The following is a 24889-nucleotide window of genomic DNA, read 5'->3' as shown; positions in this document are numbered from 1 at the left end:
TTTACCTGTTTGGAGAATGATAGGGTAGAATCAAGGTAGATGCCTAATGTTTTAACTTCTTTGGCAACTTGTATGCAGTTCCCATCTATGATGAAGGAAGAGTAGTTTGAGCTTAGTTTTTTGATGAGGGGTGCGGTGCCTAGGATAAGAAGCTCAGTTTTATCATCGTTCAGGCATAGGCCATGGGTTGCCATCCATGCCTGAACGATGCTGTATATTTTGTTCACCATTGCTAGATCTTTTTCGTAAACCCCTGTGAGTGGGAGGAGGATCTGGGTATCGTCAGCGTAGTTGGTATACCTGATACCCAGATGGTCCAGATCATCAAACAGGGGCTTAGTGAATATGTTATATAGCGTTGGTGAAACGCATGATCCCTGTGGCACACCGCAGGTAATAGGGATGGGGTCTGCAGCTGCTATAGGTGAGAAAACCCTCATGGTGCGGTCACTGAGGAAGGATTGTATCCATGCTATAGCCTCAGTGGAGAAGTGTGCTGCTGAATCTAGGTGGTTACATAGGACTTTATGGTCCACTAAATCAAAAGCGGCCGATAGGTCTAGTAGCAGGAGGAGTGCTGGTTTTCCAGAATCTCTTACTTTGTCTATTTGGGCTTTCAGGTCAATCAATGCAGTTTCTGTACCGTGAAGAGGGCGGAAGCCAGATTGTCGGGAGCCTAGTAGTTGGTTTTGTTCCAGGAAGCTCTGGATTTGTATATATGCCACCTTGTCCAGTATCTTCAGAAGGAACGGTACTGTAGTAATAGGTCTATAGTTAGTGGGTATAGTGGGGTCTAGAGTAGCCTTTTTTAAGAGTGGGAGCACCCAGGACTCTTTTAAGTTACTGGGGATAATGCCTGTGGTAAAGGAGGCATTAATTAACTTGGTGATAAATGGTGCTAGATCTCGTGCGGCATCTTTGATGAGTTGTGCTGGACATAAGTCTCCTTTGCAGTTGGACGGTTTTAGACAGAGTATTACTTTCTCTACTTCTAGTATGGAGACTTTGGAGAAGTGGAATTGCGTAGTGGGTTTGGAGTTAGGAAGTGTCTTGATAGGCGGTAATATATTGGGTGCTAGGGTCTCACGTTTTAGTTCTATTTTCTTTTGGAGGTTTCGGACTTTGTTAGAGAGGGCTTGCTGGATTTCGGAGCACCACTTTTTATCTTTAAGACAGTTGTCTTGAGGTGTTATTGGGTTTTCCAGTTCTCTGAGTATGGTGAACAGTTCTTTAGTACTTGATTTGGCTTGTGCGATTCTGTTATTGTAGGTCTCTTGTTTAGCTAAGATGATTTCTTTTTTGTAATGAGAAGAGATTTTAGCTAATTTCAGTTTATTTTCTGGGCTGGGGTTAATTTTCCATGTATTTTCCCATTTCCTTTTTTCTAATCTCAGATTTTTTAAGAGAGGGGTGAACCAGTTGTTCAGGTGGTTCTTTGGCTTGCTGTTTCTGAGCTTGAGTGGTGCGATGTTGTCAAGAGTTTTGTTCATGATATTGTTAAATTCTTCCACTAGGCTGTTGGGTTAAGGTTGTCAGGTAGAGCGTCCAAAGTGGGCATGATGCCGGGGAGTAGTTTGTCTAGTGTCATGTTTTTTTTGTTTCTGGTAAGTGCAGGAGGTGCACACGGTTGTTGCAGTTTGGGGGTGGCAGTGTCCAAGGAGAATGAGATTAGATGGTGATCTGACCAGATTTGGGGTGAGATGGTGAGTGGCGCTATAATGCAGTTGTGGTCAGCAATCCAATCAAGGGTTCTCCCTTTGATATGGGTGGGCTCAAGCACTCTTTGTTTGTAACCCAGTTCTGTTAGGGTGTTGGAGGCTGCTGTGGCTTGTAAGTCGTTGATATCATTAAAGCCAATATTGAGGTCGCCTAGTAATATTGATTGAGTAGTATCTTTAAGGTTTTCTGATAGGATGGTAGTTAAGTCTTCTATGAAATTCTTGATTGGACCTGGAGGTCTGTATATCAAGTGAAGGTTAAGGGTTTGTGAGTTAGCTGTAGGTGTCTTGGTGGACATTATCTCACAAGATTCAATGGTTGGTGAGGGGGTGAGTCTCATCTGGAGTTTAGTTTTGACGATGATGGCTAGTCCTCCACCTCGAGCTCCGCACCTATCCGATCTGAGGATAGTATAATTATTGGGCACGGCTAGGGATAGTGCTGGGCCTGATGCCTCATGCAGCCAAGTTTCTGTAATGGCTAGGAAATCGTAGTCTTCTGTCAGGATAACTTCAGATATTTCTATGGCGTGGGCGACTAAGGATCTAGCGTTTATTAAGGCTCCTTTGAGTTTAGGTGTGCGGTTAAGATGTGTAGTAGTATTTTTTGCAGCATTGGGAGTGGCAAATGTTTCTTTGTTAGTTTGGTAGTTATTGTGCTTAACGTGGTTATGGGTGAATGGTTTGCGAGTGGGTTCTCGAGTGGTGTTAGTTTCGTATTTGATGAGCGGATCAAAGATTCTGGGTAGTCTTGCTCGTAATCTTAGGTTTCTGTCAGCTATGTTGTATTGTGTAGTGGATTGTTGTATTGTAGTTGCTATAAGAGGCGACATAGTGAGATGTTCCCATGGGGCGAGTGAGGCAAGTGAGGAGGCCAGGTATACTAGATAGGATAGTATAAGGAGCATTGTGTAATGTGTAAGCGTCCTGTATCTGGATAGGTGGCTAGAGTTTTAGTTATGGTATAGTGCAGGCAGAGTAACTGCTAAGTCTGCTATGTTGTTATCTAGAGAATGAGGTCAGGCACATAGTGTTAAGTTGCAGTAATCATAGGGCTCGTACAGATGGCAGTGTGGTGAATATATGGCCATGGGCAACACAATTGCTATAGTCTATGAGCGACCAAAGGGCACAACACAATTACTGTGGTCAATGAGCGACCAAAGGGCACAACACAATTACTGTGGTCAATGAGCGACCAAAGGGCACAGCACAATTACTGTGGTCAATGAGCGACCAAAAGGGCATAACACAATTACTGTGGTCAATGAGCGACCAAAAGGGCATAACATAATTACTGTGGTCAATGAGCGACCAAAGGGCACAACACAATTACTGTGGTCAATGAGCGACCAAAGGGCACAACACAATTAGTGTGGTCAATGAGCGACCAAAGGGCACAACACAATTACTGTGGTCAATGAGCGACCAAAGGGCACAACATGATTGCAGCGACACTAGTAGGCGTGGCGCGATATGTTGCATGAGAATAGTAGCAATAGCCTGATGCACATGATTAACAAATAGTTAGCAAGAGTAAATTCACCAAGTTTGTGCGTATATACTAGCAGTAATCAGTAGACATTCACATGTGGATCGTAGGGTAGACTAAGCAACTAAGGGTGTCATGCTTTACTCACAATGGGTTGAGTCCAGACAGTGCAAGTAGAGAGTACTGCTTCCTCCTCGGCATAGCGGAGGCTGTCCCACGGTTAGAATAGTCTCTTTCTATAGGGTCCGTCAGGAGACCTATCTCCTTCAAGGAACAGTCTAGGCTCTGTACTGGATTCTCCAATGCAGCAGAATCTTTTGGAGGGAATGTAGATTGGGTGTTGCGCTCACATGCGCTAAACAGGGGCAAAACAGGGCCTTGTACTGGCCTTCGAGTGGCCGCCGGCTATTCCGCCTGCCGGCGGAAGTGCGAGTTTAAAACAACTCGTTGCTAGGCGACCGGGGGAAGCCGAGCCTCGCTTTCATGCCGCATCGCGCCCGACATTTTGTTTCAGGAAGGGAATGTCGGTGCGGTGCGTGCCCCGATGGGTCACCGGTGCTTGACTTCATGTGGGGGCAGTGTGGGCAGATGGGGGGGCCCTGACAGGGCTGGCCGTTGCACCTCCGAGCCTGGGTGGGAGGGATGGCCCGTTGCGGTCGCGGTAGAGTTGCGGTCGCTGCCTCCAGGAGTTGGAGCGCGTGGGTGGCTGCTGGTGGGGGCTCCTGCCCGCGCCACTTCTGGAGCTCGTGTGGCTCCTACAGGGGCAAAACAGGGCCTTGTACTGGCCTTCGAGTGGCCGCCGGCTATTCCGCCTGCCGGCGGAAGTGCGAGTTTAAAACAACTCGTTGCTAGGCGACCGGGGGAAGCCGAGCCTCGCTTTCATGCCGCATCGCGCCCGACATTTTGTTTCAGGAAGGGAATGTCGGCGCGGTGCGTGCCCCGATGGGTCACCGGTGCTTGACTTCATGTGGGGGCAGTGTGGGCAGATGGGGGGCCCTGACAGGGCTGGCCGTTGCACCTCCGAGCCTGGGTGGGAGGGATGGCCCGTTGCGGTCGCGGTAGAGTTGCGGTCGCTGCCTCCAGGAGTTGGAGCGCGTGGGTGGCTGCTGGTGGGGGCTCCTGCCCGCGCCACTTCTGGAGCTCGTGTGGCTCCTACAGGGGCAAAACAGGGCCTTGTACTGGCCTTCGAGTGGCCGCCGGCTATTCCGCCTGCCGGCGGAAGTGCGAGTTTAAAACAACTCGTTGCTAGGCGACCGGGGGAAGCCGAGCCTCGCTTTCATGCCGCATCGCGCCTGACATTTTGTTTCAGGAAGGGAATGTCGGCGCGGTGCGGTGCGTGCCCCGATGGGTCACCGGTGCTTGACTTCATGTGGGGGCAGTGTGGGCAGATGGGGGGGCCCTGACAGGGCTGGCCGTTGCACCTCCGAGCCAGGGTGGGAGGGATGGCCCGTTGCGGTCGCGGTAGAGTTGCGGTCGCTGCCTCCAGGAGTTGGAGCGCGTGGGTGGCTGCTGGTGGGGGCTCCTGCCCGCGCCACTTCTGGAGCTCGTGTGAAATATAGCCAGGTTTGGAGGCTCGACCATACAGAAATGCCCCAGGTGTGGAGAGGAGGCGGGGCTGCTGCACATGTTCTGGGCTTGCCCCGAGGTGCACAGATTCTGGGATGAGATAAAGACCAAAATAGCCGGTGGGGGAGTGGTGCTGGAAGTGGGGTCTGCTTGGGTGTGCATGCTGGGGGGTTTTCCCAGACCACGTAACTCAAAGCACATCAGCAAGATGAAGGACTTGGCCTATATCTTGGCCAAGCGCAGAATAGCGATGTGCTGGAAAGCGGCCCACAGGCCTAGGATGGAGTCATGGTGGGCAGACCTCTTGAAATGGGCGGAAGCAGAAACTGTGGTTTGGTATGAAGCTGTTACTAGGGGGGGAGAAGAAGAAGTGGGCCCCTTGATAGCCTGGAGGCAACTGGTGACCTCAATGGCAAACCCTCACCAGGTCACTCACACAATGGAAGACTGACGTATTGACAAGCACTGAGATACCTGAGACGCTCATGCAGAGGGTACAGTTGAAGCGACTCGAGTTTGTAGGGGTGGGGGGGGGGGGGGGAGGACGGAGGATAACATTATATAATGTGATGTTTTGATACTGACTTCTGAACGTCCTAAATGGTTGTAATGTTGGTGTGTTTGTTTAAAATAATAAAAATGGTTTAAAAAAAAAAAAGAAAAAATAATAAGTTATGTCAATAATTTTCCACAAAAACAATTTGAGCAGTGGTTATCGCTGGCAACCACACAGCCAGTAACTCTGCTTCTCTTTAGGAAGTACTTTAAAATTGCTGGAACTCTACAATATCAATAGGATTTTGCCAGTTACAGTAGCAATATCTCGTTCCACCACAACACTTAAGGTAGCTACTGCATCTGCATTTTTGACCCAGTCTCCCCAGGCTCTCCAACCCACCACCCCTACACCAATGGTTTTCCTTTTCAAGTACTTACAGCCATGTCCAACTCGTCTTCCAGTTTCAGCAGAGTAGGACTCATTTTCCGTGCCAGATGTGTCCTCGCTGGTGTAATCTGGGAAGCTTTCTCTAGCAAAGGAGGACTTTCCCCTGCCCTGCTTTGATGGTGTTGTACTTGAACAAAAATAAAAGTCAGTTCAGTTTGTTACCCACCGCAAAAGATTCCAACAACTACCACAGTAAGAACGCATAAACATTGGCACCAAAAACAATGTCAAGTAAATAGGAAAAATTATCATAGCAATTCTGGTCTGCTTAACCCTTGCTCTCCCCTCTTTCAAAACAGATTAGGACAGCCTGCATCCACAGGCAGGTCTCAGGCAAGGCCTTGCATGTGCAGGCACATCCCTTCACACACGACCCCTGCCCCTCTACCTGTCAGTTAATCAACCGCTACCATCCGTTGCATAAGTCTTTCCACCATTCTACAACCGCCCCGTGCTTAGTCTCCTTGGTTACAGGAATGCACCCAAAGGGGATTGGCTGGCTGGCTGTCCGCAAGGACAGCCACCATGCTATGCGAGTGACAGCTAGGCTGCAAATGAATGGGAGAACCTTGCATAAAAAGGTGAGGTCTTTTGCAAGGAAGGCAGAGTCGACCACTGGACGAAGTAACAGAAGAAGAAACTGGAAGAAGCTTGCTTCACCATCCCGGACCGTCGATTTGCACGGTGAAGCCCTGCTGCAGTGCTGAAGCTCCATATTTCGAACAGACTAAATACGCCTGGAACGGACATCATCATCCCTTGGGTTGGTGGGACCAACTGACCCCGAGACCAACTTGACTGGAATCCCTCTCCCTGCTGGCTGTACTTCGCTGCTGCTGGGACAGAGCGCCAGGGGACAGAAACAACAGAATAGAGTGCATAATTTTTAAGCCATACCCAAGCTCCAGGAAGATCCTCTGGAATCCCTCGAAGCAGGACTGTCCAAGCCCTAGCTACCTTGCAGGACTGCCTGAGCTACCTCAACCGAGTGCTGGACGCCAGAAGCAAGGGGAGCCCATAAGGTTGTCCACGAACCGCAGTGGTGCTATTTGCGTGTAGCTGAGACCGTGAAATGCCGCTGATCTGAATTATGCCTATTGCTGCCGCAGCTGATCTTCAAACCGTAGCACAGGAGTCCCGAGGCATCCTCCCTCTTGTCCACACGATTGAGGCTCAGGAACGACAGGATCTGCAGTACTGCAACAGGAACAGAAGCCAGCTGGATCCCTTTCTTCAGTCTCAAGGTACTGTGTAACTAGGGGTGCTTGGCTCTGGATGTGTGTAGCTTGCTTGTTCTCACTGGAGACTTGCATTGGCTGCCTAATGCGCAGTCGCTTGCATCTTTGCTTCTCACAAGCCTCCCAGCTTGTGGCCTGTGATGCTGGAAATGCATCGGAGGGACAGAGCCTCCGTATCCTTGTCCTTTACTGCTTTTTATCGTGTGTTCTTTTGTGTTTTCCGCACAGGAGTTCATGTGGGACTCCTAGCGGTGCAGCTCTCTCTTGGTTTGGTAAACAGACCCATGGGATACCCTTATGTCACCCATGGGTAGGGGTGCAACCCTGTGCCCCTAGTGTATGTTTTTGGGCACCTGTGTGTGACCCACAGAGCAGGGTACGGGCTGGTGGCAGCTACGTGCTGAATTGACTGGTGCCCCGAGTATCCTCCATTTTGGGATGACCAGGCCCCGTCATTGGAATCGGGAGATTCCGGATGGAGACAAAATGGCCCCCATGGCCACTTGCCTTCCATTGCCCGTTACCTTGATCTTCCCGAAGTCCGGGGAAGCCCAGACTCTGTCCCTTCCCCCTGACTGGCTGTTGGGTGGAAGTTCCATATATGGTAGTGTGGGGAAGTGCCGACCAGACTGGCTGGAGCCTTCTCAACGACCGTATGTTGTAGGTACGCCTGTGGGTGGGACCTGGGTGAATGGAGTGTGTGACGAATACGCATTCTATGTTGTGGGTGTCTAGTATCTGGTGTTTGACACAATGACTGAGACAGCCCTGCCCGAAACCGGTATGAGTGTTGAATGGCTGGGTACTTGTCCCAAAACACATAACTTGTTGTGAGTTTCTGGAGAGACGTGAATGGCCTGAATGCACTGTGTGCCTGATTGGCTGCCTGTCTGCATGAATGCCCTTCGCCGTGATTGGATGCTCGAGTATGACCCAGCGGAATGAATGGGAGCTCAACAGTATATCTGGGGACCTCTCACTGCTAGGAAACGTGTTCAGAAGCTGAAGTCCACTACGACGAGTAACTGAAGCTTGACCTTGAAGCCCTGCTGGACGAGAAGAATTGCTGTTGCTCTCCTTCGCAATCTGAAAGCTGCTGTGCCTCCAAGGACTGACCCAGAGAGGACCTGGTAAGGTGCCTTTTTCCCGAGCTACGATGGACCATCGTGCACCAGCTGATCTTTGCCAAAGCTCCCTGGTAGACAGACCTTCGACAGGCTGCCGACCCGATACGGGGACTGCTGTGGAACTGGAGAAGCACGCGGACTGTTGTCCGCCACTGTCGACGACTGCTGTCGCCGACCGGAGCTGCTGTGCTCCCGTTTTGCTTAAGAACTTTCGAATCGAAGGACGCTCTTGTCCGCATCGTCACCACTGTATCCTGATGGAGAAGGCCTGACCGTCGACGCGCCGAGGAGCATCCACCGGTGGGTTTCCCCGCCACCCAAAGACCACAGAGACGCCGACGAATCGACGCCCTCGCTGGGCCACAGTTCTTCAAACTCTTTGCGGTTCAGAACTATCGACACCGAGGTGCCCCGGACGCCTCTTCCTTGCAGGACGTTTACGCTTCCCCGTCAATGAGCACCGCTAGAAACGATGCTGCCACTTCACCGTCGTAGCTCACCCTGTTCTCCATCGGACGTTTGATGACCCGTGACTCCTGCCTGAAAGGGAGGACACTCAAGAAGGACCGTCGATTCCCCGACGAGGTACTTTGGGGTTGCAGAACTATTGGGAAGTCTGTTGGGAACAATATATGGACTGGGCTTGTATCTTTATTCTACAGGTTGCCCAGGTGGGGGGGGGGATCTCCACACAGAGCTGTGTTTAACGGTAGTGACCAATATTCTGCCAAGTGTTCAACCATCTTACTTTCCTTCCTCCCTCTACTGCTGGTTTCCTCTTTATTTGATCTGTGGGTCATTCTGACTGTTTTCACTTTAATGAGATCTCATAACGTTAGTGGTACCACTTTAGTACTGTATATATTTACCATTGTTGAACACTCAGACGCCACAGGCGGTCTTCACTCCTGAAGCCCGCCAAAGGCGAATGAACAAAGAGACCAAACCAGGTTTGGCGCGCATAGAGAAACTCTAGAAGAATCTTTCCACAAAGAATTGGCTAAAAAAGAAGACCGGGACCTGTTTAAACAAAGGGTGCTCAGACGCAATCTCGAAAAACATGGCTCCCGCAATTTAACGTTACCGGAGCTACGAATAATCATGGTCGTTCGTTGTAAAACCACTGCCACCAGCCATTCTCAGAGAAAAGGGTAGCATTTGACTGCTACATGAGTATCTAGACAAAGGGGATACTAAGTAACCCCTGCAGCACTCTATTGGAAGATAGGTTGTGCTGGGTCTAGGAATTTAAGACTAGTAAAGTCAATTTCACTTTACTTAATCTGGGAAACAGTAGTTTATCCCAGAGAAGGTATTTAAACCTTGGGAAAGCCTGAAAAGGCATCCCTGTGCCACTGCACTGAGGGTGCACTGTGCCACAAATGAAAAGATGATGCCTATGGAGTTGGTTAGGCTCCATAACCAAAGAAAACAAGAGTAAAACACATCAAAATACATGAGTGGGAAAAGGCTCACGCTCTCTCCAGGTAAAAAAAATAAAGTCCTCAAAATCCAGCAAAGTTGCTGGGGGTCTCTAAGGTGAAGGGAATTATCACATTTATGAGAATTCTCCCCAACAGGTCGTGAGAAGGAACAGTAGTGAAAAGATCTCTTAGTACTGCTTGTGCCACCTGAGGATCAGACCTAGAATGAGTGTCTAGGCAATAGTGTTTTGTAAAGGTGTGTACAGAACTCCAGGTTGCCGTTTTGCAAATGGACTCAAGGGGAACATTTACAATGAACGCCATGGAAGCCCCAGTGCCTTGAGTAGAATGTGCACTAGGCTTGAAGGGCAGTTCTCTCATAGAAAGAGTAACAGAGTGTGATGCATTTTACAATCCACTTTGAGATGGCTGATTTAGAGACAGGATCCCTTTCTCTACCAGCCGCCACTGAAAACGCAAAACTGGTTCATTTTCCTCAGTGGTTTAGTCTTTTCCAAGTAAAACATGACTGCCCTCCGCACATCCAATGTGTGTAGGCTTCTTTCAGCCACGTTAGTGGGGTTCTGAAAGAAAGTAGGCCGTTCTATTGATTGGGTCACATGGAACTTGGCAATAAATGTAGGAGCAAATCGAGGGTGAGTGCGCAGCACCACCTTATCTCTGAACTGTAACAAAAGGGTCTAGAACTGAAAGGGCCTGTAGTTCACTAACCCTTCTTATAGAATAGCCATTAGGAAGGATGTCTTAAAGATAAGATCCCTGAGACGTGCCTTATGCATAGGCTCAAAGGGGAAGCCCATGAGTCTAGTTAATACCACATTTAGGTCCCATTCGGGAGCCGGGTTAGAAATGGGGGGATGAATTCTTTTAACCCCTTCCATGAAAGCCTTAATAACTGGTATCTTCCACCATAACACCTTCTGTTGTAACGTATTGTAGGCTGAGAGAGCAGCTAAGTGAAGCTTCAGGGAATTAAAAACCAGGCCTGAGTCTAGTGAGTGAGTCAGGTACAACACAATGTAAGTAGGAGAGCAATGAAAGGGATTGACGTCCTTGGCATTACACCAGATAAAGCGCTTCCATTTACTGGAGTAGCAATATCGGATGTAAGGTTTTCTTGCCTCCCTAAGTATGTCCATGCATCTCTGAGAAAGTTGTAGGTGTCCGAACTCTATGACCACAGGAGCCAGGCCACTAAGTTCAGGGTTTACGGGCATCGGTGAAGCGTTTCTCCCTTGTCCTGAGATAACATGTTGTAGGGGCAAGGCAGTCTCCTAGGAGGAGAGAGGGACATCTACATCAGATGAGAGAACCAGGGTTGGCAGGCCCACATGGGGGTCACCAATATCATGGTGACTGGTTCCTGGTGCATCTTGTGCGCGATCTTGTGGAGTAGGGGAGTCGGGGGGCGAGCATAAACAAATTTCCCTGACCATTTCCTCGCTTAGAAACCTCTGGGTATTAAGAGCGTTATAAATACCCAATCATATCATCATATCATCCCATGTTATCCAGAGATCGTTCCCCTTGGAGCGGTTTTGGCGGTACCTGGAGGTCGTAATCTAGGCATTCGGTGTTCTCCAGAGTGGCCAACAAGTCGATCCCTGGGAAGCCACATAGTGCGGAAACGTTGGAGAAAATGTTTTTGTGTAGTTGCCATTCGTAATCTGCGGGCAGTGCGAAGTCTCTGCTGAGCACGTCCGACAGAAGATGAGTTTCCCTGGAGCATGTTGGGACAACAGGAACATCCTGTGTTTGAGAGCCCATTTCCAAATGTTTTGGGACAGCCTGGATAGCCCTGTAGAGATTGCCCCCTTGCTTGTTCAGGTATTACATGGCTGTGGTGCTGTCTGTCAAGATCAGGACTATCTTCCACTGTAACTGTGTCTGAAATGCTTTCAGTGTTTTGAATACAGCTATTAGCTCTAGCAGATTTATGTGGTTGGATGCTACCTCTGGGGACCACACTCCGTGCGCCGTCTGCTGAAGCAGGTGAGTCGCCCCCAACCCTGTGAGAGATGCGTCTGTCGTGAGAGTGGCGTCTACTGCTGGGGTGGTGAAGGTCTTCCCCTTCAAGAGGTTTTCCCTCGACCACCACTGCAGAGGGAGAACGAGGGCTGGTGAGGCAACTACCAGGTCGTCCCATAAGCCACTCTTGCATGGGCTGCATGTGCAGACGCGCGTGCGGAACTAAGTAAATGCAGGACGCCATCATTCCTAGCAGTCGCATGGCCTTGCGTACAGTCACTTCCCGACTGGCTACATACTGAGGGATCTGAAATAGCATGTTTTAAACCCTCTCGCTGGAGGGGAAGACGAGGCCGTCTTTTGTTCGAATTAGAGCCCCTAGAAAATGTTTGACTTGACTGGGATCTAAGCTGGACTTCTTTTCGTTGATGGAGAAACCCAGACTAAATAAGAGGTCTATAGTCTTCCGAGTGTTCAGTAGGCATGTTCCGTAGGATTTCCCTGTTATGAACCAGTCATCGAGGTAAGGGTAAACTGGGACAGATTGTCTGCGCAGGTGCGCTGCTGTCACCGCCAGTACCTTCGTAAACACCCTTGGCGCCAAGGCGATGCCGAAGGGGGGTACTTTGAATTGATAGTGCTTGTCCTCCATCATGAACCTTAGGTATTTTCTGTGCGCTGGCAACATTGAAATATGAAAGTATGCATCTTTCATGTCCAGTGTTGCCATGTAAGCCCCCTGTTTCAGCAGCAGGATTACCTCTTTAAAGTGTCCATACAAAACTTTTTTGGTTTGACAAATTTGTTTCTAACGCAAGTCTAGCACAGGGCGCATGGGGAGATCCTTTTTGGATACAAGGAAGTACACTGAATAAACACCCTTGTTTACCTGTAGAATCGGGACAACTACTAAGGCACCCTTTTCTTGAAGGATCTCCACCTCTTGCAGTAGGATGTGCTGGTGTTCCAGAGTCAGGCGTCTTTATTTTGGTTGTCTGAATTGAGGTGGACGGCAAAATTCTATGCAGTACCCGTGGGATACGGTCTTCAGTACCCACTGGTCTGTTATTCCCCTCCCATGCTTGTAGGAAACATGTTAAATTCCTCCTCCCCGACCGAGGTGGCAAGTGAGGGGACCTGGATCCGAAGGTCATTTCTGACCTGAGGTGGGGAGCGCCCTGGGGTGGAGCCTCGGGCTCTACCCTTTCCACGCGCGCTGTCCTCTAGGCGAATAGGAGGTGGTGGTGGTATTAGATCCTTGCCCTGGATTCCAGTTGTTTGCAGAACCACACTGGTTTTGAGGGGAGCAAGATTGTCCACGAAAGGACCGGCGAGAGCCGCCCTCTCTATTCAGAAGGTTTCTGGGTAATCTGTTGAAGGGAAATGAGTGTCTCATGTTCTTCCTTGGCTGTTTAAAGTGCATCGTTCACTGCCTTGCCGAACAAGGTGGTTTCTTCAACGGGCTTATTTATCAAGGCAGCCTGGGTCTCTGGCTTAAACCCGGAGTTCCTCAGCCAGGCATGTCGCTTGAGCAAGGTACCTTGTGCCAGGGTTCTTCCCGCTGTTTCAGCAGTGTCTAAAGTGTTCTTAAGCACATTCTGATTCACTTGCTCGCCTTCTAACATGATGGCGAGCAACTTAGCCCCCAAAGGTTCCGGTACTTCTTGAAGGCCTTCTTGCAGTAGGTTCCACAACACGTCTGCATAGCTAGCCAACAGGGTGGTGGTTATTGGCTATCCGAATGGAAAATGCAGCAGCAGTTGTGACCCTCTTCCCCAGTGCTACAGCCTCTTGGTCTCCTTATCGAGCAGCGCCTCTCCTGTAGACAGGGGTACACACCTGCCCATTTCCCAGTAGTTGTAACTACTAAAGAATCTGGAGTGGCATGGCCCTTAATGTAAGCAGGGGTGGTAGCAGAAGGACGGAACAACAACTCCACCCTGAAGGTTCACTGCTCTGGTTTGAGCTGAAGTCAACAATGAGGGTGCCAATCTTCTCTTGATACGAGTTCAACAAACAAATAGCCTAGATGGCAGGAGGCTTCTCTTTGAGGATGTCCTCCACAAAATCTGAGTCCGGCAAAGCTTCTTGTGTGGCGATCTGAAAATGTTCAGCCGCCTTTTTCAAATGGCGTTAAACGCCATTTGAACGTCCACAGGGGAGGCTTGACGGACAGGGGTGTAGGGGGGATCCCACACACAAGGCATCAGGGTCCGAGGTGGGAGTAGGGGACTCCCAAGGTTTATCCACAACCTGGCGGCTGTCTTCCCAATTGTCCATAGGGTCTGCAAGGTCATCCATATTGTAATTGTCCCCAAAGGGGCATCATCTTGCACATAAGGGTCCACAGGACCTCGTCATTAGATAGGTCATAGGTATATTCCTATATATTGAGGATCGTCAAAGTTTTGTTGAAACTTGGCCATAGGTGTAAAGGGAAGGTCCTTCCTGAGGCCTCTTGGGAGCAAACCTTTCAGAATAAGAGACATTTCGCTAGTCTGTCCATACACCCCTCAAACATCTCCCTGGTCCATGAGGATGAACCAGAGGGATCCAGGGGAGGAAAGGGCTAATTTTCTTCTCTTGAACGTCAAGATGTATTCCCTAGTGTGCTGGATAAAGGCACAGGACTCTCGAATAGTCCTTGCAGGTTTCCGGGTGCTGTGGCGAGTCTTTCGGCACGTCATTCGGCCGTTCCGTGCGTCTCGCTGCATCTTTCGACTATTCTCCTTCTGATGCGATCCTAGAGATGCTATCACCGATGCTCACGGTAATGGGGAGATGTGCCAGGTGGACCGGAGGCTGCGCGGTGGATTGCAGCACCACCAGGGCCTTAAGCGGCGTCTGCGCTGTCTCCTGTAGCGCCTTGAAGGCCGCGTGTGTTTTAGTGCCTAGATTGCCCAGTAGCAGGCCGCTGCTGCGGTTGCCGATCATAACGATTAGCGGACCCCGTCGAAGCATTCGACGGGTCTGTTAGCACTTTGGAACGCTTCGACTATGCCGCTGAAGCAGAGCCTTGGGTTTTGTCTTTGAATCTTGTGTGCCACTGTCGTGGGTTTCTTGCCCATAGCATGACTCGCGTCATGCCCGTCAGGGTTGGGGATGGACGCTGCGGATCAAGAACTCTCCGCCGTTACGTCAATGGCCTCCGAAATGGAGCCTTGCTCATTGCTCGTCCCTTCATCACACTCAGCGATTGTGGTGGCGGGAGAAGAACTGTCGGCCTGCGACATGTCGTAGGCCGCCCACCGCTTCAGGCGGCACTCCTTAATCGTCTTAGGACGAAGGAGTCTACAAGCCGCCTCGTTGTGGCTGAGGGGAAGACAATTGTTGTACCGACGGTGCTCGCCCTGCCACGGATATTTGGCCCTATACGAGGGACGAAATCTAAATGGCATCTTGTCCATAGCGCAAGGCAGGTACAGCGAAGACAAAACCCAGTGAACAAAGAGGGTGAAAGAGGAAAGGCATACTTGAAAGAATATGTCCACCCTGACGCCACTCTCCCTACTGTAAGGGCCGGCCAGAAGGCGCGGCCACGTGAAAGGCAGCGCTGCTGGATCAACAAGGTGTCAAAATTCCGCAGCAGTCTTCGGCATTGCACAGGATTCAACCGTCGAAGTGACTTAAGGGAATAAACGACCAAAGTCGATAATTATAACAATAACGCAATTTCTTTTTATAAGCTCCGCATTAGGGTGACCAGTTATCTGGGCGGAAAAAACCCATCTGAGGGTCCTCGACGCGTGGTGGATCCTGGGTACACTACACGTCATGTTAGGGATAGTGTAATAGTGTAACAGGCACACCCATGTCGACGTCCCCTTTCAATCCTCGATAGACAAGATGCAATACTCTGCGTTTACCACTGGATGTCGGACTACATGCACAGCAGGTGATTCTAAGCAGATTAACAAACATCTGAAAAGACAATTACAACGGCAACTAGTAAAAATGCCTTTCCTTTTTCTATGAAATGTATTAGGAAGGTAACGAATACTTAAAGGTTTACTGATTCTTGAAAGCTTTTGATAGTTTACTAGGGTTTCATCTTCTCTGTGGTGGGCAACTGGGTATTAACATGGTTATAAAGTCATAGGTAATTTTATAGTGAACAGAGCCATACATGTTTGGGGTTGACCATCAGGTCTAGGCCAACCACATATACTAGGGTTGGATCGTTCGGACCTTCCACATAGTTGTGCAGTCTACTAAGTACTTACCATTTTGGTAGGTTGTATGGTATCCTAGTTCTCCCCAATCTTGTTATTTTACATACCCTTGGTGAAGGGCCACATATTGACATTGGGATCAGGTGTGCCATTGTCTAGGTATTATTGTTTTTAAATATACTTGGCATCTTTTTACTCCTATGCATTATGACTCAAGTACTTATTTGACCTGATAGTTTTGTGTGCGACACATCAATAAAGCATCTATCGTTCATCAGTTTGGTGTATTTTCTGGATGTTTGTGTATGGACCAATTGTACCTATGTATCGACCTACTGCACACACCTGAGGGTAAACCTGGTCACTCCGACCAGCCTACCCAAGTTTAACAGAGGTTACACTTCCCTTTGTTTAGCCTTGCCCCGAGGGTTAGTCGTTATAGCATCCACAAATAAAACTGCCTTAACACAAACGTTCCTAAAGAGACAGAGACAAACTAGTGCAGGTTATGCAAATATAATAGGAAGAATGTTCCTCTTTATATTGAAGTTCTCTGGGTGCCAGCAGGAGAGGATGCAATGTTCAAAGCATTTCACCTATAAAAGAACCAATACTGGAGAACATAAGTGATCAGATCCCATAAAATGGGAGTGCTGATGAGAAAATAGGCCTTTGGAGCAAGACAGTTTCAAGGGGCATCAAGGTATATTGCACACAATCACAGCAATGCCTTAAAGGGGTTCGGTCTTTCGGATCTTGAAGCAGCTAAATGCCTTTTCAAATCTACACGCAGCATAGCAGAGGTTTAATTTGCATATAAATGTTTAAAAAAAGATTTGAACCATTTAAAAAACAACGTGGATAAAATGTAGCATGGATTAGCTCATGAACTTGCGAGCCAAGCTGGGCAGTACCTGGTCCGATCGGAGGCAGCACTGCTGCTGCTTGTGGTACTGGACTCTGAATCAGAACTGCTCCGGGGGAGATTAGGGTCATTTCGATAGACTAGAAAGCTCTTCTTCACAGGCTGGTTACTGTTACTGAACCCATTTGCCGGCAAGTCTGTATTAAAGAATGCATTAAGATAGATAAAACATTTGATGCTAAACACACTCATAGGGTACAGAGGTAGGAAGACAAAAGTGGCAGCCATGTTATAGGAAACCTAGGAACAGTGAAGGGACACCAAGTAGGTCAACACTGATTGATCCACAAACTGGAGAAAACAAAAATCTGCGTAGTTGTAACATGAGCAGGAAAATCAGGGTAAGGGGCAGTTCCAATCAAGCCAGACATAAAAGTCACTTCTCCCCCTACAACGAATTCCACTACTTCACACGCACAAAGCATACCATTTCTTATTCGCCAAAAGTGAAATATCAGTATCCATTTCATGGCCTGTTTACAGAGCATAGCAGGAAAGGCAAGTGCATTTATTGTTAGAGGGTGCACGGAAGAGGCATGGACGCACCTCCCCCAGAACAGGAGACTGAAAAATAATGTTATTACTACAACAGAATGCATGAACAGGTATGCAGAAGTGACAGCACTTTCAAAAGAAACAGCAAACCAATGAAATATGTCACACTACAATATGCAGCGAAAACTAAGACCTTTCTACAGAAGAGCAGCAAAATCATGCCACAAGATATACACTTGAGGCCGTGCAGAACATATGAGAAAATTGCAGTTGGGATATCTGCTCGACTGGGTGGTCCTGGCAAACTATTGTCAGTTAAATTCTTCTGCTTACAGGGTCTAATCGAGTGCAATTCAATTGCATTCAGATGGGAGGAAATTTGGGAACCACTTTGTAGGCCATGCTGATGGCCTTAGATTTCAGGGACAACTAAACAACATTGCAACACATACAGGTCAAACATAGGACAGAACAAGACCAGACATTTAACAGCATACAGCAGTGTACAAAATGGATACTTCAGCACTGATGTCAGAATTAAAAGTACAGGAGAAAAGTGTTCAGTGACTTCCTGAGAATGACAAGAAAATCAACTATACTTCCACAGTGACAGAATGCTGGAAAGCGTCAATACAGAGGTCCCCTAACTGAAAAGGATACACATTAGGTAGAGCGCTTTCGGGCAACAATATTTTCAGAAGTGAAAGCCTTTCAATGCTATAAAAAATCCACAGCGGTTGCGACACTCAGAACATGGATGTAAACATGCGATAATAAACACAGTGCTCATGTACAGGAGGAAAGGAGAGAGAGGTCCACACGACGCCTAACACCGACAAGACATCAAGAACTTTTAAGAGAGAAAAAGAATGGTGAAAAGACAGAGAAGATGGGGAGTAGGTAGGGCCCAAGTACACTTTAGTATGAAGGAAGATCTTTGCATAAGTTCACCAATTGTGAAAGTGCACACATGATTACAGATAATTGAGGGAACAGAAAGGGGAAATCCGGTATGGTCAAGGTCCCAAGCCAGAAGACAGGAGAGAATAAGCCATGTCCCGGACCTTTCATGGGATCTGCAATCGGGACAGAACTGGGTAGGGTAGTGTTATGGACATGAGGAGGCTAAATAGCCACAGGGTTTCTAAAAGCTGATGCAGAGGCATCAACAGCTCAACAGTCGGATAGGAAACTAATTCTACAGGAAATAGGGATATCAGTAGCATGTACAGATTTCGGATGGTCTTCAGTGCCTTCCCCATAAACTGAGCTATTTAGTCTTTATCCTATATTTAAAATAGATCCATGCCTCCTTACTTCACAAGAAAATGGCCACTCACCAAAACACTATTGCAAGGAAAATGCACCAGTGAAATTTTGCTTGTAACTTAACAGTTTCCTCAAAAATATACATTGTTGAAAGCTTGCAATCGCATTCTACTCTGTTAAATGAGAGTATGCATGCTAGGTCTTGTGTTTTTGACACTGCACACATGCTTGTAGGCGTGCAAATCCCCCCCTGCTTTGGTTTCAAACACATCTCCCTTTTAGGCCAACTGAAACTAATGTACATGAAGATGGGAGACAATCACTGCACTCACCTATCAGGGAATCCGCGGTGGACTTGTCACTGTCGCTTTCTGAGCTGGAACTCTGGCGGGGGCTCCTTGCTCTTTTGCGTGGTCTTTGTGATCCCCCCATCGAAGGTAGCTGTGGGGGTCCTACTAGATTGCTCCCTTGTCCTGGAGCTAGCTGGTTATCCCGATTTTTTGGGGGCCGCCCTGGACGTTTTGGGGGTCCAGCAGTTTTGGGGTTCTTCTTGGAGAAAAGGACTGAGGTTCTCCTGCCAACTTCATGTGCTGGGGTGGAAGAGGAGTTTGGCCCGAGTCCTGAGAGCAAAAGAAAAAGATGGCAAGAAGAGAGCAGAGAGACAGACGGGGAGGGAGCAGAATGGAAATGAGGGAGTGAAACAAACAAGGAGGAAGAGAAAGGAGAGAAAGAAAAGGAAGGATGAGTAATGTACCAATTCCCATCACATTAACAGCAAAAACAGAGCTCCTCAAAGCGTGTGCAGACACAAACTCACACAAGGTTCTCAGCAGACATTGGACAGTACCGAAAGAACTGAACGTTCAAAAATCTAACAGTAAAATCTTTCGGTAATTCAAAAAACAAAATCAGCAGCTTTTCAGTTTTAAATAAACATACTTTATTGAAAAGAATTTCAAAAATTTCCCAAAAATACAAAGTGCTCAATTACAACTTGAAAACTGAAAATGCTCAGTGATAAAACCCCAGGAGGCAAATTAACCCATCCTCCGTAGGCCCCCACCCCCAACCAACTTCTTCAATCAGGTGTGCAATACAACCATCTGTAAATGGATCACTTGCCAAGTCAATGGTGTTAGCTATCCACATGATTTTGCACATGGGCAGTCCATCAGCCGGACTCTCCTCAGTTGTAAAAGCTATAGACTTCTTGGATACCAAGGATACAAACTGAGAAATTCAGTTATTTAAGAAGCAAAACTTACCCTGGTAGAGCAGTACACATTCAAGTTTAGAAACAGTGTTCAAAGCGGATAGAGTTGCTATTCTCCTATCCAAGTGCATCTCACAGTATCACAATATCCCATTAACAAAATAGGAAATACAATTAAAAAGAAAGAACCTGTGTTGGTTTTGGGCTAGCATGTGCAAAACCTGAAAAACAATTAAGGGGGTGTGGAGTGCCTGAATAGCAACCCCTGCTCATTAGTAAAAAATAACCATTTTCTCAAGCCGATAAAGAGCATGTCCCGGGGCTGGTTTATGTACTTGAAAATGTAATGAGAGTAAGGGATCAACAGAATGAGAAAAGAAGGGTGTGGAATAGGGATATATATCTGAAGAACGCAACCCCACGCCCTACAGATTCTACAGTAAGGTGATGGCTTGCAGAAGAGGTAGCATAGGTTAGCACATGTGGGCAAAATGAGCACTTGTGTCCTTCTACAGATGCAAAGAGGTAATCAAGGAGCTCTATCTCAGAGAGGACTTAACTGGCTTTCTGTGAAGCCACCTTATAGCCAACTTGGGCATGGTCAAAACAGCAGTTTGGTGAGAAGAGCTACCTACTGTAGAGGACCCCACCCCCAAAAAACAGGTCTTAGGTAATCTGCCCTCTGACAATTTACTGCCTGCAGAAGCATGTCAGGGTAGGTGTGAGTGAAATAATTAGTCTGCCAAAAAGTGATGAGCATGCAGGATAGTGACTACGCATCTCCGCATGTTACTGCAGCAATCCTAGCTCTGTACTTGCTATGGTTGGTGTCTACACATGGTAGTTCAAAGTTGTAAATAGTAGAACTGCTCCAAAACAGTAGATGGAGCAACCAAAGGAGATTATATTTCAGTTATGCAATGTAATATCCCTTCCTACAATCATTTACTTTCTTGCCTCTTTTCAAACATATGCATTACATGCAACTACATATGCAGCACAGTTAACATTACTGCCCATAGACCTGCCAACAGTAGTAGAATGCAGTGCTACTTTAATTGGCATCAACTTCATTACAAATAACCCAGCCCAAAAAAATCTCACTTGCACGACAATATATTATTGGAATCGGCTGTAGTAGCAAAACAGAAAATATGAAAAACAAGCCCACTGTAAGAAGATTGGGTGATCTATTCAGATAATTATTATAAATCTTTGAAATCTTTATTTGGGTACATCATGACAATCGAAACGGGTGTACTTTGAAAGACTGCTTGCCTTTGCTTTTCCTCTAATCTAATTAATATTGAGCACAAAAGAAATGAGCCACTACTAAAATTCAATCCAATGTTCATTCACATTATTGAATTTATCGCAGCATTTACATTATAGCCTATAGATTGTTTTGTCTTTGAGAACCACCTACAATCAAAGAGCCCTTTTCACATTGAAACAGATTTGACGACATTCTTTTGGCTTCACCTACAGTAAAGGTAGCTGTGTATATTATAACAGAAAAAAAACCTTAACAGCCTATAAGCGATCTGGGCTGCAGAAGAGGCTTCCGATGTTATAGTGCAGGAAGCTTCTTAACGAGCAGTGAGTCAGTACCTTGCCTAGTCTCCTGGCTGCTGCTCTCCTCTGCAGCACTGTCCGTCTGTCCATCCTTTTCTGAAGGGGCATGCTGTGGCATCCCCCCCCTACCGGATGTGCTGTGCCTGTCCATAGCTTCCCTCCTAGAGTCTCGCTGGTGAGCTAGCTTGCGTCTAATGACCGTGATCTCCTTCTTTAACATCTTGGCGTGGCGATTGCGTCCAATGCTGTGCTTGCCTGAGCTTGCCTCGTCCAGACGCTCCAGAAGAACCTTAAGTTGCTCTTCCAAGGACAGGTGCTTTCGATTCTCTGGACTCGGCTCATCTTCTACAAAGAAAAACACAATTGCATTGGTTGAGTAGATCCAAAGAGAAAGAATGGATTGGCACAAGGAAGCAGTTTAATCTTATTTTGAGAATAAAGCATCCAACTATGAAATCAATTTGTGCAGACCCCAAAAAGGAAATCAACCACGACACAATGCCTGATCAAATAAGGAAATACCCAAGGTCGTAAACCCTGGTGCGCTGCACTGTCATTACAACATGATCCCATAGCAAAGAGTTGGCGGGCGGTGGAGTAGGACGTACCAGTAAAGGAAAGGTTACTAACCTGTAAAAACTAGTCTCGCAGTGTTCTTGCTTTGTACACTCCACCCAGAGTAACTTCCAAAGGTTTACATCTAGTGCATAAAACGTCCCCTGTACCACTGCAAAATAAAATACTCCCCTTAGTGACTACTGTAAGTTCATAGTGCCTTTTCCTTCTTACTCCTGTCCTTTCAGCTGCCCTGGAAATGGATCCAGAAGTGTATATAACAATGGATAATTCACAATTTGAAAAAAGAATAAATGTGCGCAGTGCTTGTCAAGACAGATTTGCTAAAGTCCACACAAGGGGCTTAATAAAACTAACCTAGAGGCAATACAGAAAATTCAACACTAAGAATAGACCTGTAATACTTATTTTGGTAGCGTGGACGGAGTAGTCAGGCTCATTTTAGGGAGAGGGCTGTAAATAGGTACAAAGAACCTGTAGCATACAACCGGTCCAAAGGAATCCTGATACTTATGTATTGTAAAAATGATGGTTTATTTTATAAATACACAGGTATACACAGGCAAAGAGAATTCTTTAGAAGAACAAGGTACTTACTCCTGGTAACGTTTGTTCCTCCCACGTATTCCTCATCTTTGATAATTATCTTTCAGCTTCAGCTGTTTCGGCAAAATATTCCCAAAAGAGGGCGCTGTGTGGTAGCATCGATGACCATGTCCCTCGAAGGGCTCTGTCCGATGGTCGACGCCATCCGAAGTATATGTAGCATTGCAGCGCCGTTAGCTTTAGTTCTTGTTTTTCCATGTTTTAGAGGAATTACTAATGCATCCATAGACTTCAGAAGACCGAGCGCAGACTGTAAAACACAAATTCTGCAGCGGGGTAGGTGGGAAGGGGCGATGAGGAATATGTGGGAACATCCAAACGAAAGAACGTTACATGGGGTAAGTAACTTGTTTTTTGAATGGATTGTGTCCTTCCACATATTCCTCATCTTTGAGCCTCCCAAAGCAGTAACAGTCTTGCATGTGGGAAAAGAATTTAGGTCTGTCTTTAGCAGTTATCATGGACAGAGTGCAAGACAGCTTTCCCAAAAAAAGCTCCCTCTTCAGTAGCAGTGTCCAGGGAGTAATGTTTCACAAACGTGTGTATGGTAGACAAAGCGGCTGCCGCACAAATGTCTTTAATAGGTACTCCTCTTTGAAGAGCGGAAGAACTAGCCATGCACCTGGTTGAGTGAGCTAGCCAGTCTATAGCATTCTTGGACAGCCAGAACAATCCATCTGGATACAGTCTGTTTTGTTACTACTAATCCCAATTTATGACCTGTATATCCAATCAATAATTGGTCGTCATGGTGAATTTTTGACATTCGCGAGTGAAAAACTAAGAGCCCTCGTAGGGTCCAGTCTATGTAACCTCTCCTCCTCTTCCTTTCCAAGATGGGGAGGGGGATAGAAAGTTGGCAAAAACTATTTTTTGGGACAAATGGAATTCAAAGACTATTTGTGGCAGAAACGAAAGGTCTTACTTTAAGAATAACCTTATCCTTATGGAAGACCGTATATGGAGGTTTACAAGACAGAGCTTGCAATTCTCTCACCCTGCGGGCAGGTATGATTGCAACTAGCTAACAGTTTTAAGTGTCATTAGTCTCAACGGACATGAATGCATATGTTCAAAAGGAATGCATGTTAAGAATTTTAATACAAGATTTAATCCCAAACAGGTACCTGAAAGGGGGTAGGAGGAAACACATTAGGAAGTTCCTTAAGAAACTGAATGATTAAAGGGATCTTAAAGTATGATGCTTCCTCCGATGAGCGCTTTAACATCGAAAGCGCTGCTAGATGAACCTTTTATTGTTGTTATCTGGAGCCCCAGATTTGCTTAGTGAAGTAGAAAAGAGAACACTGAGTTTATCGCACTGAAATGGATCCACATTCTTATCCCTCCAGCTGCTGCTGAACTTGTTCCAACAACAGCGGTATAAGGATTTTATTGCTGGCCTTCTGGGCAAAAGCAAAATCTCAATTCCGTCTTCCGGGAGGTCCTAATGCTTATACCTCAGCCTCTCAGAAACCATGCGTGAAGGTTGAGTGTTTTGACCTCTGGATGGAGAACCTCTCTCTCTCTCTCTCGCTGACTCTCTCTGTGTGTGGAAGACGTATCAGAGGGCAGATGGACATGTCCAGAAAGTCTGGGTACCACATCCCCAAAGCCCCATCCGGAGCAATTGGGATCATGGATTTCCCAATCTTTCTCAATCTCCTGATCCTTTTTCCTTGTATACGGATGCTTCTCTGTAACTTGCCAGACCAGTGACCTCACCACTTTTGTCCCACACCTACCTCCCTTACCCCCCCCCAGTTTCTCCATCTCCATCCTCTCCTCACTTAAACCCCTATCTCCTATCTTTTCCAACTGCTTCTCCATTGACAATCCTTCCCTTCTCACTAAGTCTGGTAGGATGAAGTTCAAAAAGGATATCTTGGCCTCTAACCCTGGTCTTTCTAGTGCCGACACCTACTCCAATGCTTTAGACAGACCCTCACCGCCATCCTCTTTGTCATTCCTTCGCCCGATCTATGGACTCCTCATATGGTCTCTGTGCTCTGCCCCATCTCCTCTTCTCCCATTAATGGTGGCACTCGTTGGGAAGTTCTCAAGACTTCCTTCGACTCCTCTAAAGTCATCATTGTCTACCTAAATGGAACTGTCATGGTCCAAGGCCCTCAGGCCAATCTCCTCCTCCTCTTTGATAGGCGCTTCCCTCACCTCATCAATTTCCGCTCAGCTCCTGCTGTCCCCTCCTCTCCCCCCTTGGCTACCTTGCCCTCTCTCTCTCTCTCCTACTCTGCCCCTCCTAGGGCTCTTTCTCCTCCGCAGGGCGTACCTCTGATCCGTTCCCCTCCCCGGAGGGCCTTTAAAGCTGGCAACCTTCTTCATATTGCCACTCTCAATTCTCGCTCTGCTGTCAAACACTCCTCTGACATCTGCCACCTCCTTGAAGAACTAGACCTTGATCTTCTTGGTCTTACTGAGACATGGTTCACGGGCAGCTCTGTCACGAGCTTTGACACCCTCCTCCCTGATGGCTACAAGATCCTTTCTGCACCCAGATCCTCCCGGTCCGTGGGAGGGAGGGGGGTTTATAAGAGTGG

General features: G+C 47.4%; 1 protein-coding gene across 5 annotated transcripts in view; it reads right to left on the bottom strand.

The window, feature by feature from the left end:
• The window catches only part of BRPF1 (bromodomain and PHD finger containing 1), a 551318-nt gene that overhangs the window by 179955 nt on the left and 346474 nt on the right, over positions 1–24889 (bottom strand). For all 5 annotated transcript variants that reach the window (XM_069643245.1, XM_069643247.1, XM_069643248.1 and 2 more), the window contains 4 exons: positions 21186–21494; positions 18694–18981; positions 16587–16734; positions 5713–5849 (listed from right to left, as the gene is read on the bottom strand). In XM_069643245.1, coding sequence (XP_069499346.1) covers positions 5713–5849; positions 16587–16734; positions 18694–18981; positions 21186–21494 — 882 coding nt within the window. The remainder of the gene's footprint in view (positions 1–5712; positions 5850–16586; positions 16735–18693; positions 18982–21185; positions 21495–24889) is intronic.

The sequence above is a fragment of the Ambystoma mexicanum genome, chromosome 2p (assembly GCF_040938575.1).
Source record: "Ambystoma mexicanum isolate Mex_15411 chromosome 2p, UKY_AmexF1_1, whole genome shotgun sequence".
Classification (NCBI taxonomy): domain Eukaryota; kingdom Metazoa; phylum Chordata; class Amphibia; order Caudata; family Ambystomatidae; genus Ambystoma; species Ambystoma mexicanum.
Note: the sequence above shows the minus strand (reverse complement) of the source record. Positions and strands in the feature narration are given on the sequence as shown.